This window comes from Stenella coeruleoalba (assembly GCF_951394435.1).
Source record: "Stenella coeruleoalba genome assembly, chromosome: 12".
In the NCBI taxonomy this organism is placed as follows: Eukaryota; Metazoa; Chordata; class Mammalia; order Artiodactyla; family Delphinidae; genus Stenella; species Stenella coeruleoalba.
Window position 1 is genome coordinate 7,537,755 of NC_137158.1, and position 19,673 is coordinate 7,557,427.

Sequence of the window (19,673 nt, forward strand, 5' to 3'; positions counted from 1 at the left end):
AGCTATAAATTAATAAGCTGTTGTAATCTCTGTAAATTATTCCAAATATGTGATTATAGCTCATTCTATGAAAATAGTCAAACAAAGTTTGGTAATACAAAGGGCTTTTTTCTTAAATGAAACAGAAAATACCAATTTAATGAGCAGCTTATTAGCATATTGTGCATTGAAAAACAACTAGGAAAGACAATTTTGGTTCCTGATTATAGCCGTGTAATTCTTTTGTAACTAATCATGACTTGCTTTAAGACCAAGGGAAAAAAAAAGTAAGAGAAAGAAAACCTCAAGGCTCTGTAATAGAACGGATCATTTTAAAATGAATCTGTCTTCTCCCTTTATTTGTACTTACTTGTACTGTTCATCAGCATTACATGAAATTAAAGGAGTGTCATGATGGCTGGGAATACTTGGTTTTGTTCATCTGCGCAAGATCTCAATTTGCCTCTAGATAAATATTCAATTACAGTTACATTAAGAAAAATGTTCAATTAGAGGACTAATTTTGGAAGAAATCCATTGATTTCTTTCCTCCCAGACATTAAAAAGAAACAATTACAGATAGTAATTCTACCAACATTAATTTATTTCCTCTGCCGTCTTAACTATTTTACCAGATTGTACGGAAAACATGATACGCATCTCTCTGCATGGTGCTGTTCTCACTCTTGGTGACCTGTTTCCTCCACCCCACCTCACGGTGGAGAACTGAGACAAAGTTGTATTTTAGTTAAATACAGCCACACGGCCGTGAGCACGTACCCACAGCCTCGTGAATAAAGCTTTAAGTTTTTCAAGAGGAGAGACTGCGAATGATGTATACAGTTATACCAGGGGCCTAACAAATGGTCTAATAAATAAAAACAATTAGAGTTCAGTCCATCAGGAAAAGGTCTCCCAAGGAAGCAATAACAGCTGCAGTCAGTCACGATTATTTGGAGAAAATCTATGTGCAGTGAATTATTATTATAGTCTGTGGATCATCCAGTGGGATGTTTTGACCACAGAAACAACTCTGGGAAATCTAGCTTTCTTTAACGCCCTTCCTCTCTGGATGGAATTTGGGTTTCCTGAATTTGAATAGGTTTGTGTTTGGTTTTGTTCTGCTAACAGATTTTCAAAGCTAATATATTTACTCTCAACTTTGCCATGGGTTTTATTAAAACACATTGGTCTGTACGATTACTCACAGCTAAAATTAATTTATAGTTACACCACCTCTATTGCTGTGTATGATGTTTATTTGAGGAGAAATGTGGTAAAGTTAAAAGTACCCAGATAGGGACTTCCCTGGTGGTGCAGTGGTTAAGAATCCGCCTACCAATGCAGGGGACACGGGTTCTTCCATCCCTGGTCCGGGAAGATCCCACATGCCACAGGGCAACTAAGCCTGTGTGCCACAACTACTGAGCCTGCGCTCTACAGCCCGTGAACCACAACTACTGAGCCCGTGAGCCACAGCTACTGAAGCCGGCGTGCCTAGAGCCCATGCTCCGCAACAAGAGAAGCCACCGCGATGAGAAGCCCCCGCACCGCAATGAAGAGTAGACCCCGCTCGCCACAACTAGAGAAAGCCTGCACGCAGCAACAAAGACCCAATGCAGCCGACAATAAATAAATAAATAAATAAATAAATAAATAAATAAATAAATAAATAAAGTATTAAAAAAAGAAAATAAGTACCCAGATACTCAGAGTCAGGCCCTTATTTCCACTGGGAGTTCGTTTGCGTAAAGCTAATCTTGCAGGAATTCTAGACTAGGCACTAACTCACAATCAGATGACTTGGGTTTTAATTTCAATTTATCATAATAAGAAATTTATAAACTTGTTCAGTCACTCAGTCATCATCTGCCTTCAGTTCAGCTTCAAAATAGAAGCACCTTTATATGCAACATTCATTCTGTTCGCTGCAGAGGGACATAGTGAATGCAAATAAAATATTCAACATGAAATGTTGTAGATTGTGAATTAGTTTCCCTGCTACATGTTTAACAGAGTTTCATTATGACTAATCTTATTTTGAATAACACCGTAGAACTCGCTCACCTACACAAAGTCAGATTACTCCAAGTTTCATAAAGCTATACAGTCAAGGGAATTGGAAGTGTATCTAGGGATATCAGCCTTTTTGTAAAAAAACGTGTTTCAACATTTTTGAAATTATTGCAGAGGTAGTGGTCACTTGTGGGTGGACTAATGACGACATTGTGGGCAGTTGAATGGGTAAAACTGGGAAAAGTCCAGAACTGCACCCCCTAGTACTACCTGGGACACAAACAGATGCAGATTAGCCTTTGGACAAGTCACTGACTTTATAAATCATGGGGTTGGACTCAAAGGTTCTTTTTAACTTCAAAAACTCCCTGTCTTTATTTCAGTAAAATTGTAGGGTTGTGGCGTTCTGACATATTTTTTAGCTTGAAGTTCTTAATAACCTTTTATAAGAATTATGAATATGTATACCCACTCACACTTTCTAAGTATAATTAGGTAAATGAATATAGAAAAACAATATTCACCTTTGGATTCATTAGAAATAATGACAATAGAATGCTCAGGATGAAAAGTTTGTTTAAGCACTATTTGAAAAGTGAAATATTAGCATTTACTTCTCATTTTCTTTTACTTCATACTGTAAAATAAGGTAACCACTAAGCAATCTCGGCTTTTTTTTTTTTTTTCCTTTTCAAAACATTGTTCCAGAAGGTTTAGTGAGTAGAATAAGCCTTTCAAAGGACAAGGGTGATGTCTTTGTTTTATAGTCACTTAACAAACATTTACTAAGGAACAACCCTCTTCACCAAACTGTCTTAATGATTTTAAATCTCCTCTACTGTCAAAACTCCCAGAACAGTGCTTAATAAATAATACAGGTCCAAGAAATGTTTACTGGAATAACTGTCTTATCTGATAAAATATTCTATATAAGCCATTTTTAAAAAATGAGGTACATAGAAGTTTAGTGTTTACACTATTCAAATATTTTAGGAACAAAGGAATAAAATACATATATTCTGTTGTTTTACTGTAAAATTTGACTCTGTGAATTGAACCCAACAGAAAAGGAAATATCTTCTTATTCAACATGAAAAAATACACAAATTTGCTCTATATGTTTACTTATTATCTACTAAATTTTCGTGACACATTTTCTTCTGTGATCATTTTACTAATAATTATCTGTTGAATATTTTGGAGCCAAGTTTCCCAGGCACAGAATAATGTTAGGCTTGCTGTTAAGTCTCCAGAAATTTTTTATTTTGATACAATATTTTAAAACAATACTTTGCATAATTCCCCTCGTGGGGACCCAGAAGGAGAACTTGACATAATGTTTTGAATAGATATAATTTAGAAATGTTCCTTCCTACAAAGACAGAAGTAACTTTTCATGTTGACTCTTTCCTTTTGATATTTCCTTTTCTTCTCTTGCCCTAATATGCATTCAACTATTCTTCAAGCTGCAATTTCTATTTTACTGCTGGATTGTCTTTCCTTTTACAATTAAGTAGATTCAATTTATGCCTTCGTCTGAAGGAAATGTGCTCTACTCAAGTCCAAACTAAATAAGGGCTATTCTCAGCCTCCCAACTGTATTCTTTGGAATAATGTCTTACAGTAAAAAGCATAGAGCCAGTGGACATTACTGCTGCAAGCCCTTTAAAGGTTATGCCATCCAGAACTCTCATTCTACAGACAAGAGAACCTTATTGCCTCACTGACTGGCCAAAGCTGATATGTCCAGTAGGTGGGTGGGTTCTAGTCCATCTCAAGCCTTTGGTCCTCCAAAACCAGGACACTTCCACTGTCCTGCTTCCTCTGTGATACTCATATCTACTCCTTTAAGCAGTACAAATTTCTACATTCCTTTGAATACACATATACCTTCCACAGAAAATCTTGAAAGGCCCAGGAGGAGGTAGCTGTGCATGGGCAGCTAAAGGTGCTTGGCGTCAACTTGGTGGCCCCAACACAGGCTATGGGCAACAAGGCCTGGACTCTTCCCACCCTTCATGATCACTTTTGAGGTTGATAGCTGAAAGCTGGCCAGCCAAGGGCAAGGGGTCCTTTGAGGGGAGCTGAGACCACCCACACAGACCCCATTCACATTAGGGAACTAATGGCTACCCACAGCATGGTGAGTTCTCACACTGCTGGTGAGGATTTTAACTGTAGTACCTTTTAGTAGGACAATTTGGTAACTTCAGGAGGCTTTAAAAATACATTTTCATTGATCCAGCAATGCCACTTGTAAGAATGTATCTGACAGAAATTAACTCTAAGGAAAAAAAAGTATATTCAAGCCAAGGACTTCAAGAAACAGTTGTAATCAACCCATTTTCTGATTCATTTAATAAAGCCAAGTTCCAGTTCTATAGGAAGATCACAATACTTTTGAGTATGGGATCGATGTGTAGTTTTCCTGGTAGGATGTATGGAAAATATAGTCCTGTTTAAGAAAAAAAAATAGAAATAAAGAAAAAGAAACGTAAAAAAGGCACATTAATGTAGCTATTAACACTCGAGATATTGTAAAGGATCTAATTAAAATTATATGCAAATGACAGTATAGTATTATAGTGCCAGGAAAAATACAGATGAACCCTCCAAAAAAAGAAACCAAGAAATAAACAACAAAAAAACCCCAACGTTCTCATAAGCCACTAACATGAAAACTATCTTTTAAAAAGGAAATGTCAATAATGCAAAATCACATAAATTTGCTGTCAAGTGCACCAACCTAATAAAAGATAAATGGTGCTAATTTTTTTCACATTTAGGAAATGGAACCCATTTGAGTTCCTAATATTATAGGAATTAAAGGCAAACAGGAAAAACAGTTGAACTAGAAAATATTGGAAATAATACAAAAACAAAAACATAATCACTTTTTAAAGAAATTTTTACTGGAGTATAGTTGCTGTACAATGTTGTGTTAAGTTTCTGCTGTATGGCAAAGTGAATCAGCTATATGTATACACATATCCCCTCTTTTTTGGATTTCCTTCCTGTTTAGGTTACCACAGTGCATTGAGTAGAGTTCCCTGTGTTATACAGTAGGTTCTCAGTAGTTATCTATTTTATACACAGTAGTGTATATATGTCAATCCCAATCTCCCAATTGATCCCACCCCACCCTTTCCCGGCTTGGTGTCCATATGTTTGTTCTCTAAGTCTATGTTTCTAGTTCTTCTTTGCAAATAGGTTAATCTGTATCATTTTTCTACAGTCTACATATATGTGATATAATTAATATAAGATTAATTAACTGATATGATTAATTAATGTGATTAAGTAATAAAATTATTAATATACGATATTTGTTTTTCTCTTTCTGACTTACTTCCCTCTGTATGACAGTCTCTAGTTCAATCATTTTTATACCAATACATCCTGAAGGCACTGGACCTGAAGTACTGATTTCCCTCAAGGGCACCTTTTCTTCAGTTTGAGGACCAGACGCTAAACCTTCCCACTTCATTCTGAATTTACAATGAAATACTGTAGTTTTGTGATACTCTGTATCTTTTTATAATGCCCTACATTGAGAACATTAGAAATTAAAATTATCCATTGGGATGACAAATTGGCATGACTAATACTATAAAATATTGTAATATTGCCTAGTCAGTACATTCTTTACAAAAATCCGAGTTTAATTGGGCCATACTGTTTGAAAGTGAATTTAAATCCCTGATCACTTGGCTTCATTGTGGGTCTAGGTGTTGCCTCCCTCAGCAAACTTAACTTGAAATTCTTGTTAGTTTTTTTTTTTATCTTTTTTTTCAACATCTTTATTGGAGTATAATTGCTTTACAATGGTGTGTTAGTTTCTGATGTATAGCAAAGTGAATCAGCTATACGTATACATATATCCCCATATCCCCTCCCTCCTGCGTCTCCCTCTCACCCTCCCATCCCACCCCTCTAGGTAGAGAGAAAGCCCTGAGCTGATCTCCCTGTGCTATGAGGCTGCATCCCACTAGGTATCTATTTTACATTTGGTAGTATATACATGTCCATGCCACTCTCTCACTGTCACAGCTTACCCTTCCCCCTCCCCATGTCCTCAAGTGCATTCTCTACATCTGTGTCTTTATTCCTGTCCTGCCCCTAGGTTCTTCAGAAACTTTTTTTTTTTTTTAGATTCCATATATATGTGTCAGCATACTGTATTTTGTTTTCTCTTTCTGACTTATTTCACTCTGTATGACAGATTCTAGGTCCATCCACCTCACTACAAATAACTCAATTTTGTTTCTTTTTTATGGCCAAGTAATATTTCATTGTTTACATGTGCCACATCTTCTTTATCCATTCTTCTGTTGATGGACACTTAGGTTGTTTCCATGTCCTGGCTACTGTAAATAGTGCTGCAATGAACATTGTGGTACATGACTCTTTTTTTGAATTATGGTTTTCTCTGCGTATACGCCCAGTAGTGGGATAGCTGGGTCATGTGATAGTTCTATCTTTAGTTTTTTAAGGAACCTCCATACTGTTATCTGTAGTGGCTCTATCAATTTACATTCCCACCAGCAGTGCAAGAGGGTTCCCTCTTCTTCCCACCCACTCCGGCATTTCTTGTTTGTAGATTTTTTATGATGACCATTCTGACCTGTGTGAGGTGATACCTCATCATAGTTTTGATTTGTATTTCTCTAATGATTAGTGATGTTGAGCATCCTTTCATGTGTATATCTTCTTTGGGGAAATGTCTGTTTAGGTCTTTTGCCCATTTTTGGATTCGGTTGTTTGTTTTTTTGATATTGAGCTGCATGGGCTGCTTGTATATTTTGGAGATTAATCCTTTGTCAGTTGCTTCATTTGAAAATGTTTTCTCCCATTCTGAGGGTTGTCTTTTCATCTTGTTAATGGTTTCCATTACTGTACAAAAGCTTTTAAGTTTCATTAGGTCCCATTTGTTTATTTTTGCTTCTTTTTCCATTATTCTAGGAGGTGGGTCAAAAACGATCTTGCAGTGATTTATGTCATAGAGTGTTCTGCCTTTGTTTTCCTCTAAGAGTTTTATAGTGTCTGACCTTATATTTAAGTCTTTAATCCATTTTGAGTTTATCTTTATGTATGGTGTTAGGAAGTTTTCTAATTTCATTCTTTTACACAGAGCTGTCCAGTTATCCCAGCACAAATAATTGAAGAGGCTGTCTTTTCTCCATTGTATATTCTTGCCTCCTTTGTCAAGGATGAGGTGACCATATATGCATGGGTTTATCTGTGGGCTTTCTATCCTGTTCCATTGATCTATATTTCTGTTTTTATGCCAGTAACATACTGTCTTGATTACTGTAGCTTTGTAATATAGTCTGAAGTCTGGGAACCTGATTCCTCCAGCTCAGTCTTTCTTTCTCTAGATTACTTTGGCTATTCAAGAGCTTTTCTGTTTCCATACAAATTGTGAAACATTTTGTTCTAGTTCTGTGAAAAATGCCATTGGTAGTTTGTTAGGGATTGCACTGAAACTGTAGATTGCTTTGGGTAGTATAGTCATTTTCACAATATTGAATTTTCCAATCCAAGAACATGATATATCTCTCCATCTGTTTGTATCGTTTTTAATTTCTTTCATCAGTGTCTTATAGTTTTCTGCATACAGGTCTTTTTTCTCCTTAGGTAGGTTTATTCCTAGGTATTGTATTCTTTTTGTTGCAATGGTAAATGGGAGTGTTTCCTTAATTTCTTTTACAGATTTTTCATCATTAATGTATAGGAGTGCAAGAGATTTCTGTGCATTAATTTTGTATCCTGCTACTTTACCAAATTCATTGATTAGCTCTAGCAGTTTTCTGGCAGCATCTTTAGGATTCTCTATGTATAGTATCATGTCATCTGCAAACAGTGACAGTTTTACTTCTTCTTTTCCAATTTGGATTCCGTTTCTTTCTTTTTTCTTCTCTGATTGCTGTGGCTAAAACTTTCAAAACTATGTTGAATACTAGTGGTGAGAGTGGGCAACCTTGTCTTCTTCCTGATCTCAGTGGAAATGGTTTCAGTTTTTCACCACTGAGAATGATGTGGCTGTGGATTTGTCATGTATGGCCTTTGTTATGTTGAGGTAAGTTCCCTCTATGCCTACTTTCTGGAGGGTTTTTTTTTTTTTTATCATAAATCGGTGTTGAATTTTGTTGAAAGATTTTCCTGCATCTGTTGAGATTATCATATGGTTTTTATCCTTTAGTTTGTTATTATGGGGTATCACATTGATTGATTTGAGTATATTGAAGAATCCTTTCATTCCTGGGATAAACCCCACTTGATCATAGTGTATGATCCTTTTAATGTGCTGTTGAATTCTCTTTGCTAGTATTTTGTTGAGGATTTTTGCATCTATGTTCATCAGTGATATTGGACCGTAGTTTTCTTTTTTTGTGACATCTTTGTCTGGTTTTGGTATCAGGGTGATAGGGGCCTCGTAGAATGAGTTTGGGAGTGTTCCTCCCTCTGCTATATTTTGGAAGAGTTTGAGAAGGGTAGGTGTTAGCTCTTCTCTAAATGTTTGATAGAATTCACCTGTGAAACCATCTGGTCTTGGGCTTTTGTTTCTTGGAAGATTTTTAATCACAGTTTCAATTTCAGTGTTTGTGATTGATCTGTTTATATTTCTATTTCTTCCTGGTGTGGTATCGGAAGGTTGTGCTTTTCTAACAATTTGTCCATTTCTTCCAGGTTGTCAATTTTTTTGGCATATAGTTATCTGTAGTAATCTTTCATGATCCTTTGTATATTGGCAGTGTCAGTTGTTACTTCTCCTTTTTCATTTCTAGTTCTGTTGATTTGAGTTTTTTCCCTTTTTTTCTTGATGAGTCTGGCTAATGGTTTAAATTTTGTGTATCTTCTCAAAGAACCAGGGTTTAGTTTTACTGACCATTACTATTGTTTCCTTCATTTCTTTTTCATTTATTTCTGACCTGATCTTTATACTTTCTATCCTTCTGCTAACTTTGGGTTTTTTTTGGTTCTTCTTTCTCTAATTGCTTTAGGTGTAAGGTTAGGTTGTTTATTTGAGATGTTTCTTGTTTCTTGAGGTAGGATTGTATTGCTATAAACTTTCCTCTTAGAACTGCTTTTGCTGCATCCCATAGGTTTTGGGTTGTTTTTTCATTGTCATTTGTTTGTAGGTATTTTTTGATTTCCTCTTTGATTTCTTCTGTGATCTCTTGGTGATTTAGTAGTGTATTGTTTAGCCTCCATGTGTTTTTATTTTTTACAGATTTTTTCCTGTAATCAATATCTAGTCTCTTAGCATTGTGGTCAGAAAAGATACTTGATATGATCTCAATTTTCTTAAATTTACCAAGGCTTGATTTATGACCCAAGATATGATCTGTCCTGGAGAATATTTCATGATCACTTGTGAAGAAAGTGTATTCTGTTGTTTTTTGATGGAATGTCCTATAAATATCAATTAAGTCCATTTGTTTAATTTAAAGCTTGTGTTTCCTTCTTTATTTTCATTTTGGATGTTCTGTCCATTGATGAAAGTGGGGTGTTAAAGTCCCCTACTATGATTGTGTTCCTGTCAATTTCCCATTTTATGGCTATTAGCATTTGCCTTATATATTGAAGTGCTCCTATGTTTTGTGCATAAATATTTACAATTGTTAGATCTTCTTGGTTTGATCCCTTCAGCCTTATGTAGTGTTCTTCTTTGTCTCTTTAGTAGTCTTTATTTTAAACCTATTTTGTCTGATATGAGAATTGCTACAACAGCTCTCTTTTGATTTCCGTTTGCATGGAATATTTTTTTCCATCCCCTTTCTTTCCGTCTGTATGTGTCCCTAGGTCTGAAGTGGGTCTCTTGTAGACAGCGTATATATGGGTCTTATTTTTGTATCCATTCAACCAGTCTATGTCTTTTGATTGGAGCATTTAATACATTTACATTTAAGGTAGTTATCAATATGTATGTTCCTATTACCATTTTCTTAATTGTTGGGGTTTTTTTATTGTAGATCTTTTCCTTCTCTTGTCTTTCCTGCCTACAGAAGTTCCTTGAGCATTTGTTGTAAAACTGGTTTGGTGGGGCTGAATTCTCTTAAGCTTTTCTTTTCTGTAAAGGTTTAAACTTCTCCATTGAATCTGATTGAGGTCCTTGCTGGGTAGAGTATTCTTAGTTGTAGGTTTTTCCTTTTCATCACTTTAAATATGTCCTGCCACTCCCTTTTGGGAGTTCTCTGGGAGAACTCTCTCTGAATGATATTATGTGGGGTCGGGAGGTCTCTGGTTGTTCAGTGTCCTGAACTCAGCTCTCCCACCTCAGAGACTCAGACCTGACACCCAGCCAGAGCACCAAGTCCCTGTCAGCCACATGGCTGTATTAGCCCAGGCATAAGCTTTCTTATAGGTAATTCCATTTTGCTGGCCATTGGAAAAAAGAGGGCAAGGACTTTGATGATTTGGGGCCGTAGCTGGGGAGCACCTCTGCTCTGTGTCTTTGTCACTGAAGGTCTGTGTTTTCGGCTGTGCTGCTGTCACTGAGTTGTTCTGCAGTCAAATCTTCCTCGCCATCTACCGCCAGGTCACTCTCACGCAGGTGCTCAAGGCCCCCTCCTCCAAGCTCTCTGCACTTGTCCTGTCCATGCAGGGGGGACTACAGCACTCTGGGCTGCAGTAGTTGAAATTCTTGTTAGTTTTCAAAGTTCTAAGTTAGCCCAACATTAGTTGTAGCAGCCATAGGGTAATTTTAGTTTTAAAAGTAAATGTATTTAGCTCAGTGACATTGATGAAGTACTCAGTTCATTTTTTTTAAATAAATAAATAAATTTATTTATTTAATTATTTATTGGCTGCATTGGGTCTTCGTTGCTATGTGTGGGCTTTCTCTAGTTGTAGTGAGCAGGGGCTGCTCTTAGTTGCGGTGTGCAGGCTTCTCATTTCAGTGGCTTCTCTTTGTTGTGAATCATGGGTTCTAGGCACGTAGGCTTCAGTAGTTTGGGCACATGGGCTCAGTAGTTGTGGCACATGGGCTCCAGAGCGCAGGCTCAGTAGTTGTGGAGCTTGGGTTTAGTTGTACGGCGGCATGTGGCATCTTCCTGGACCAGGGCCGAACCCGGGTCCCCTGGATTAGGCAGGCAGATTCTTAACCACTGTGCCACCAGGGAAGTCCCCTGAGTTCATTTTTTTATCATATATACCTAGGAGTGGGATTTCTAGATCATATGGTAACTATATTTTTGATTTTTTGAAGACTCTGCCTACTGCTTTCCATAGCAGCTTCACCATTTTATATTCCCACCACAGTGCAGAAACCTTCTGGTTTCTCCACAACCTTGTCAACATGTTATTTTCCGTTTTTTTTGATCCTGGCCATCCTAAGGGATGTAAAGGAATATTTCCTTGTGATTTTCACCTGCATTTCCATGATGATTAGTGATGTCGGGTGTTTTCTCATATATTATTGCCCTTTTGTATATAATCTTCAGAGAGATATCTAAGTCTCTTGTCTCTTTTTTAACCTTTTAAAAATTTATCTTTAATCTTTTTAATTTGTTTGGTTTTATTGTGGAATTTTAGTATTTCTTTATATATTCCCAATATTAACTCTTTATTCTATATATGGCTTATAAATATTCTGTCTTATTACATAGATTGCCTTTTCACTCTGTCAGTTGTTTTCTTTACTGTTTTTAAGTTTGATGTTGTACCATATGTCTATTTTACCTTTTGTTGCCTGTACTTTTGGTGTCATATCAAAGAAATCATTGCTAAATTCAATGTCATGAAGCTCTTCTCTTATGTTTGATTCTAAGAGTTTTATTGTTTCAAATCTTATGTTTAGATCTTTAACCCACGTTAAGTTAATTTTGGTATATGGTGCAATGTAAATGTCCAACTCCATTCTTTTGCATGTGGATACTGAAAACATGGGATGTTTTACCAGCAGCATTTTTTCAAGAGATTATCCTTTCCTCACTGGGTAGCCTTGGCAACCCTGTTAAAGATAATTTGACCATATATGTGAGGGTTTATTTCTGGGCTCTCTATTCTATTCAATCAGTCTCTGTCTTTATGCCAGTACCATATGGTTTTGACCTACTGTAGTTTTGTAACATGTTTTGAAATCAGGAAGTATGAGACCTCCAGCTTTCGTATTCTTTTTAAAGATCATTTTGACTCTTCAGGGTCCTTTCAGATTCCATATGAATTTTAGGATTTCTTTTGTCTATTCCTGCAAAAAAGTCATTAGTATTTTGATATGGATTGCATTGATCTGTAGATTGCTTTGGGTATTATGGAAATTTGAACAATATTAAGTCTTCCAGTTCGTGAAGATAGGATGTCTTTCCATTTGTTTGTGTCTTCTTTTATTTATTTCAACAATATTTTCAGGTTTTCAGTGTGAAGTTCTTCACTTTCTTAGTTAAGTTTATTCCTAAGTATTTTATTCTCTTTAATGCTGTTGTAAATAGGATTGTTTTCTTAATTTCCTTTTTGGATTATTCATTGTTAGTATATAGAAATGCAACTGATTTTTGTGTGTCAATGTTATATCTTGTAACTCTTCCACATTGTTTATTAGTTCTAAAAGGGTTTTTGTGGAATCTTTAGGGTTTTCTACATGTAAGATCATTCCATCTACTAAAAGAGATGATTTTGGTTTTTGCTTTCCAATTTGGTTGCCTTTTATTTCTCTTTCTTGCCTGATTGTTAGGCTACTAGGCATCCCCTAATTGTTAAGAATTCCAGGTTTATGTTGAATAGAAGTGGAAATAGATGACATCCTTGCTTTGTTCCTCATCTTACAGTAAACATTTTCAGTTTTTCACCATTGAGTATGATGTTAGCTGTGGGTTTTTCATAGCCTTTATTACGTTGAGGTACATTCCTTCTATACCTAACTGGTTGAAAATTTTTATCATGAGAGAATGTTGAAAATTTTCAGATGCTTTTTCTGCATCAATTGAGATGATCATGTGGTTTTTGTTCTTCATTCTGTTAATAATGGTGTTTTACACTGACTGATTTTCTTATGTTGCACCAACCATGCATCCCAGTGATAAATTCTTCTTGATCATGTATTTGATCTTTTTAATGTGTTGTTGAATTTGGTTTTGTATTTTGTTTAGAATTTTTGCATCAATATTCAATATCAATATTACCCTGTGTTTTCATTTCTTGAGGCATCTTTGTCTGATCTTGGTATCAGGGTAATGCTGGCCTTATAAAATACGTTTGAAAATATACTCTCCTCTTTAATGTTTTGGAAGAGTTTGAGAAGAATTGGTTTTAATTCTTCTTTAAATGTTCAGTGGAATTATTCAGTGAAGCCATCTGGTCCTGGGCTTTTTTTTTTTTTTCTTTGTCAAGAGGCTTTTGATTACTGATTTAATGTCCTTCCTAGTTATAGGTCTGCTTAGATTTTTAAACTTCTTCATGAATCCATCTTGGTAGGTTGTATGTTTGTAGGAATTTATCTGCTTCTTCTAAGTTATTCAGTTTGTTGTCATATAATTGTTCATAGTAGTCTCTAATGATCCTTTTATTTCTGTGGCATCGGTTGCAATGTCCCACCTTGAATTCTGATTTTTGTTGAGTTTTCCTGCTTATTTTAGTAGTTACTCTAGCTAAGAGTTTGTCATCTTTTTTTTTTTTCTCAAACAACTCTTAGTTGGGTGATGTTTTCTATGTTTTCCTGTTCTCTATGTCATTTATCTCTGCTCTAATCTTTATTATTTTCTTCCTTCAGCTAACTTTGGGTTCAGTTTGTTTTTATTCTAGTTCTGTGAGGTGTAAAGTTAAGTCATTGATTTGAGATCTTTCTTCTCTTTAAAAGGAGGCATTTACCCCTATATATTTTTGTTTCAGTACTGCTTTTGCTGCATCCCATAAGTTTTGGCATGTTGTGTTTTCATTTGTCTCAAGATATTTTCTAATTTCCCTTGTGATCTATTTTTTAACCCACTAGTTGTTCAAGAGTGTGTTGTTTAATTTTCACATATTTGTGAGTTTTCCAGTTTTCCTTTTGCCTTTGATTTCTAGTTTTATTTCATTGTGTTCAGAAAAGTTACTTGGTATGATTCCAGTTGTCTTAAATTTGTTAAGACTTTTTTTTGTGCCTCACCTGTGATCTATTCTGGAAAATTCTCTGTATCCACTTGAGAAGAATGTATATTCAGCTACTGTTGGATGGAGTGTTCTGTATATATCTGTTACGTACAATTGATCTATAGTGTTGTTCAAGTCCTCTGTTTCCGTATGGATCTACTATCTGATAGATCTATCCATTATTAAAGCAGGGTATTGTATTGAAATAGTTTAATATTATTGTGTTACTGTCTATTTCTCCCTTCAGTTCTGCCAATGTTTGCTTCATATTTTTGAGTGCTCTGCTGTTAGCTACATATATTTATAATTGTTATATCTTCCTGGTGAATTGATCCTTTTATCATTATATAATGTTCTTCTTTGTCTTTTATTACAGTTTTTGCTTAAAGTCTATTCTGTCTGATACAAATATGTCCATCCCTGCTCTCTTTTGGTTACCATTTGTATGGAGTATCATTTTAGATCTTTCACTTTCAGCCTATGTATGGCCTATACCTAAAGTGAGTCTCTTCAAACAGTTGCATTGCATTTTATAGTCACTTTTTTACTCTCTTTAAGATATGATTCATGTACCTTAAGCACCTTAAGCCTTTGTATAAATTGTGAAGAATAACTTGAGCCTTCTTTGAATAAAGAACTCTACACATTTTAAAATGTTTTAGATACTGACTACTGCTAATCTCAAGGACAAGAAAGATCTTTATTACTTTAGTCATGAAATCCATTTGGCTGTAAGATCTGCTTTTCTAGCAGTGAATACAAATGTGAACCCAGCCAGGAAGCATTAGTAGATCACAAAGCCTGACATGGCACATGAGGAGCCAGGTATTCACTTATGCAAATTAGAATAAATTGATGGAATAAATTAAGGAAATTTTGTACACTGTACACTTTTTTAAAAGGGAGCCACTGCATAATGTAAATTTGCTTATTTTTCCTTCATTAAATATTTGGATACCGTGATATTGACATATTTTAAATCACATTGGCCAAAAGCTTAATATTTTTGTTTATTATGTGGTATTTAATAAGTCATTCAAATATGTGTTAGCCCTAAAATGTGCCATGCATAATGTAAATGAGGATACATAAATGCTAGATAAAAATCTTGCCCTCCTTGAACTATAATCTTGTGGAAGGAGACATATATAGCATTAATGGGTGTGGGGTAGATCTAGTACATGGTAGTAACTCAAGGTGGGAGGGGACTCACATAATGTTATAAGCACATCCATATGCATAAATATATTGACACACATCCCTTCTCAGATGTAGTCTAAATGAGTTAACATATGTATACACACATGCCCTCTCCCTCCACTCCCCACACGCATATTTAGCAAAAGCCATAAGGCAGATTTCATCTTCTAGGAACCTTCTCCACCAGGCTGATTAGGTAGCTGGTGAACCTGCCACAGAGTAAATACTATACAGAAGCCTGCTTATCTAAGCTGCTTGGATCTCCACCATCCAGTTTCCTAGGGCTAAAATACCCACAAGCCCAAACACACAAGAAGAACTTCATAAATATCTTGACACATTATAAACTCCTGTTTGGAATACCCACATCTGTATTTTCCAGTAAATCAGTATACAACTTCTAAAATAATATAAAATACCTGTATACGATCAAATTTAACTAAAATTTGTTAAAATTAGCAGTTTATAAATTAGCATTTGGTTTTATTTATTGCAGGGAAATGGGATTATAAACAGGACCAGAATAAGGGGGCAGATTGGGTTTGTGTGACGTGGAAATATTTTTGTTTCAGATAACCAAACTTGAACTCAAATGTATTCATTTCTGAAAAAGGAACTTACATCTGTGTCCTAGGACTCTTCTTTTTTTTTTTTTTTTTTTGCGGTATGCGGGCCTCTCACTGTTGTGGCCTCTCCCATTACGGAGCACAGGCTCCTGAGGCACAGGCTCAGTGGCCATGGCTCACGGGCCCAGCCGCTTCACGGCATGTGGGATCTTCCCGGACCGGGGCACAAACCCGTGTCCCCTGCATCGGCAGGCGGACTCTCAACCACTGAGCCACCAGGGAAGCCCCCTAGGACTCTTCTTTGGGAGAAATAGCCATAAATTTTTTTGGTGGTGACAGATTAATTTTGTCCCCAACTCCAGGTTTTATATATATATATATATATATATGGCAAGATATATATATATATATATCTTGTCATTTTCTGGGAATCCTGTCAGATCTGTTAACATAATTAATCAACTGGTATCACCTCACAGTTAATCCCATCTATTCTCACATGATCCCGATTACTTTTGCTCACAGAGAAACAGGGAAGAGTGAGTTTGCAGAGGAAGCTTGGCATTTAGAGCTTACTTCCATATCCTTCTCAATGCCCCTTACCTTCAGTTGACTCATTTAGTATTTTTCTTTAATAAATTTATTTATTTTATTTATTTATTTTGGCTGCATTGGGTCTTCATTTTTGGGTGCGAGCTTTCTCTAGTTGCAATGAGCAGGGGCTACTCTTTGTTATGGTGCACACGCTTCTCACTGTGGTGTCTTCTCTTGTTGCGGAGCATGGGCTCTAGGCGCATGGGATCTGGTAGTTGTGGCTTGCGGGATCTAGAGAGCAGGCTCATTAGTTGTGGCACATGGGTTTGTTGCTCTGCAGCAATGTGGGATCTTCCCTGACCAGGGCTCAAACCTGTTTCCCTTGCACTGGCAGGGAGATTCTTAACCACTGCGCCACCAGGGAAGCCCAACTCATTTAGTATTAAATGAAATAAATAACAGTCAACCAACTTTCCCTGTTTACAACCATCTTCCTCCTAAAGAATACTGAAAACAAATTTATACTTTGTTGTTTTTTACTATCTTTCTGTTAGGCTGGGTACCATGAAACTTCCTGAGTGTTCTAGAATTTGTTATTTGACATTACTAAATATATGGTTAAAAAATATTATCCCACTCAGAATATGTTTATAGTTCCTCTGCTACTATATATTCTCCAAGTGTGGCATAGTTGGCATTTTTTTCTGGTGAAATTTTGTGGCAAAGATCAGCCCATTAGAGAAAACATTTTCACAAAGAATGTGAGGTTCTATGATATTAGAATTATATGACTTTGATGACACAGCCATTTTAGAAAACTGTATGGCAGTAACTTATAAAATTAAACATGCTTTTACCACATGAGCAAGCAATTCCACTCATAGTTATTTACTCAAGACATGAAAATATATGTCCATCCAGAATGTATGTATACCAATTATTCATGATAGGCAAATATGAATAGCTGCTAAAAATCATAAAAGCTAAAACTCAGAAGCAACCTAAACGTTGCTTACTTAACTGATGAATAGATCACAAATTCAATGTCATGAAATACTACTCAGCTATAAAGAGAAACAGGACTGATAAATCTCAAAAACATTATGCTGCGTGAATTAAGTCAAACACAAAAGTCTATGTAGTGTATGATTCTATATAATGAATCATATAATTATAGTGACAACATGCCCATGGCTTCCTGGAATCATGGGGAGGGATGTGGGGATCAAGTGCAAAGGGGCTCAAGGAAACTGTGGAGGGTTGTCTGTCTGGATTTGGTGGTGCTTGCATTGTAGCATACAGTTACCAAAAGCTTTAAACTGTTCACTTAAAGTTGATGAATTTTATTGCCTATAAATAATACCTTAAACAACAAAAAAGAGGAAAAAAATTAAGTTACTTTGTCTTGTTACCTGTTATAAATTCCCCAGAATAGTAAAAAGGAAGGATGAATATATATATATATATATACACATATATATATACATATATATGTATATATATATATATATTTCTTCAAATAACTAAAATACAATAAAATCTTTAAATCTCTATATTACAGGAGGTGTATAGCATTTTATATATGTTGGATGAAAACCTGTATATGCAAGAAAGAGCTGGTTCCACTTTACATGTTTATATTTAGGGATAATTTTTTTTGTAGCTTGTAAATATGATTATATTTAAAACTTCTTTGTGAATGAACTGTACTGGTGAGATATTTCCGAATGCAAATGTGTTCTTTACATCTAGCATGTTGAGATAAAGAAGTGGCCTGTATATCTCTATTGTTGAAATGAATGATGGTCAGTAATTAGCAACAAAGTTTATTGATATTTAAATTCTACTTGTTTTCATTCTACACCACTTTCTAATCATTCATCTTAACGAATTTTGAGATAGTCTAAAAACAAACACCAAGACAGCACTTTGCAAGAATATTTGGTCTCTTGGAAAACCAAACGGTTAGGTCCACCTTGAGATGAAAGGATTATATTCATTTAAAGATTGCCTGAAGGTTTGAATTCATGATCCACCTGTCTCACAGGTGAATCAGATTTAAGTAATTGTTAGCGCTATTGCTTTTCCATCTTTCCTGCCTTTAAAATGGTAACAGTCAGCAATAGCTTTCTCCCCCTAAAGTTTTCTAGTTCCAGATCGGGTATATTTATAACAAAAAATCAACTGTATCTTTCCATGAATAGTAGTTCAGTATCATGTTTTAAATCTATTTGAGCGATCTTTCTATGTCTTTGCTTAGGATACATTTATTAAAAATGTCATCACAACATGTATTGAACAGTAGGAATTAATATTCATCATCAATCCTGTCTCATTTTAATCATAATTATTCTGTTTCAGAAATTATACTGTCGTTAATTCCAAAATCATCGTGGTCACCATAAGGCCTGAACCCAAGACAACTGATTCATTCCTGGAGATAGAACTAGCTCATTTGGCTAATGTAAGTATCATCCACTTGGCATTGAGTTGCTTGTAGAATTTACCTTTTAAAGAAGGTTAACATTCCTTCTTTTGACTTATAAGACCAGAACACATTTTCTAAACTCTTTAGAGTTGCAAACAAATTAATTTGTTATGAAGATATGTATGATATAAAAACAAAATGACACATTATCCTATGCTTTTGTTCATGATAAAACTCTCTTCAATTTCTCCAGGATAATAGTTAATAATTTGTCAGTGCCCACATCTTTATTGGGCTCTAAGCTAAGAAGTGGGGGAGATCAAGATGAAAGAACCAGTCTTGCCACATGGTGAGGAAGACTGCCATGTAAACACACAGATTTAAGATGCATGCAGCAACAGAAGCTACCGGCATAAAGCAAAGGGCAGTGATGTCCTTCAGGGTACCCCAGGGTAGGAGAGTCAGTGAAGCAGCTTTTTAAAGTGCTATACCCTTGTGCTACACCCAGGATCAGAGGAGCCTCCTTGTAACTGTTTGGGTGCTCCAGTGATTCAAATCCAGCTCTTCCATCCAGAATGACAAGAACCCTCTGTTAAATCCATCCACCTGCAACTGAAATTCTTTAGACCTTGTTCAGGCCTTATGTAGAAATTTAAAATATCTACTTATCCTTTATGCATCCACCTTAAACACCTAAATCATTGATTTAAGGGGCAAGGAAAGTGATTCCTATTAAGACTTTCTTAATTATGCTTTTACAATTCCTGTGTTAAACTGTCTCATATGTTGCATATACATAGCTTTTTTTTTTAATCCCTTGCAAAGTTTCTATGAACTTGACCTTTGCATAAAATTATGGAAAGCACAAAATGATTGTGATT

At 35.7% G+C, this 19,673-nt stretch overlaps 1 protein-coding gene across 1 annotated transcript in view; it reads left to right on the plus strand.

The window, feature by feature from the left end:
• Positions 1-19,673, plus strand: part of ADGRB3 (adhesion G protein-coupled receptor B3) — an 802,351-nt gene that overhangs the window by 436,257 nt on the left and 346,421 nt on the right. The window contains exon 16 of the mRNA XM_079939099.1: positions 18,726-18,828. Within this exon, the coding sequence (XP_079795225.1) occupies positions 18,726-18,828 (103 nt within the window). The remainder of the gene's footprint in view (positions 1-18,725; positions 18,829-19,673) is intronic.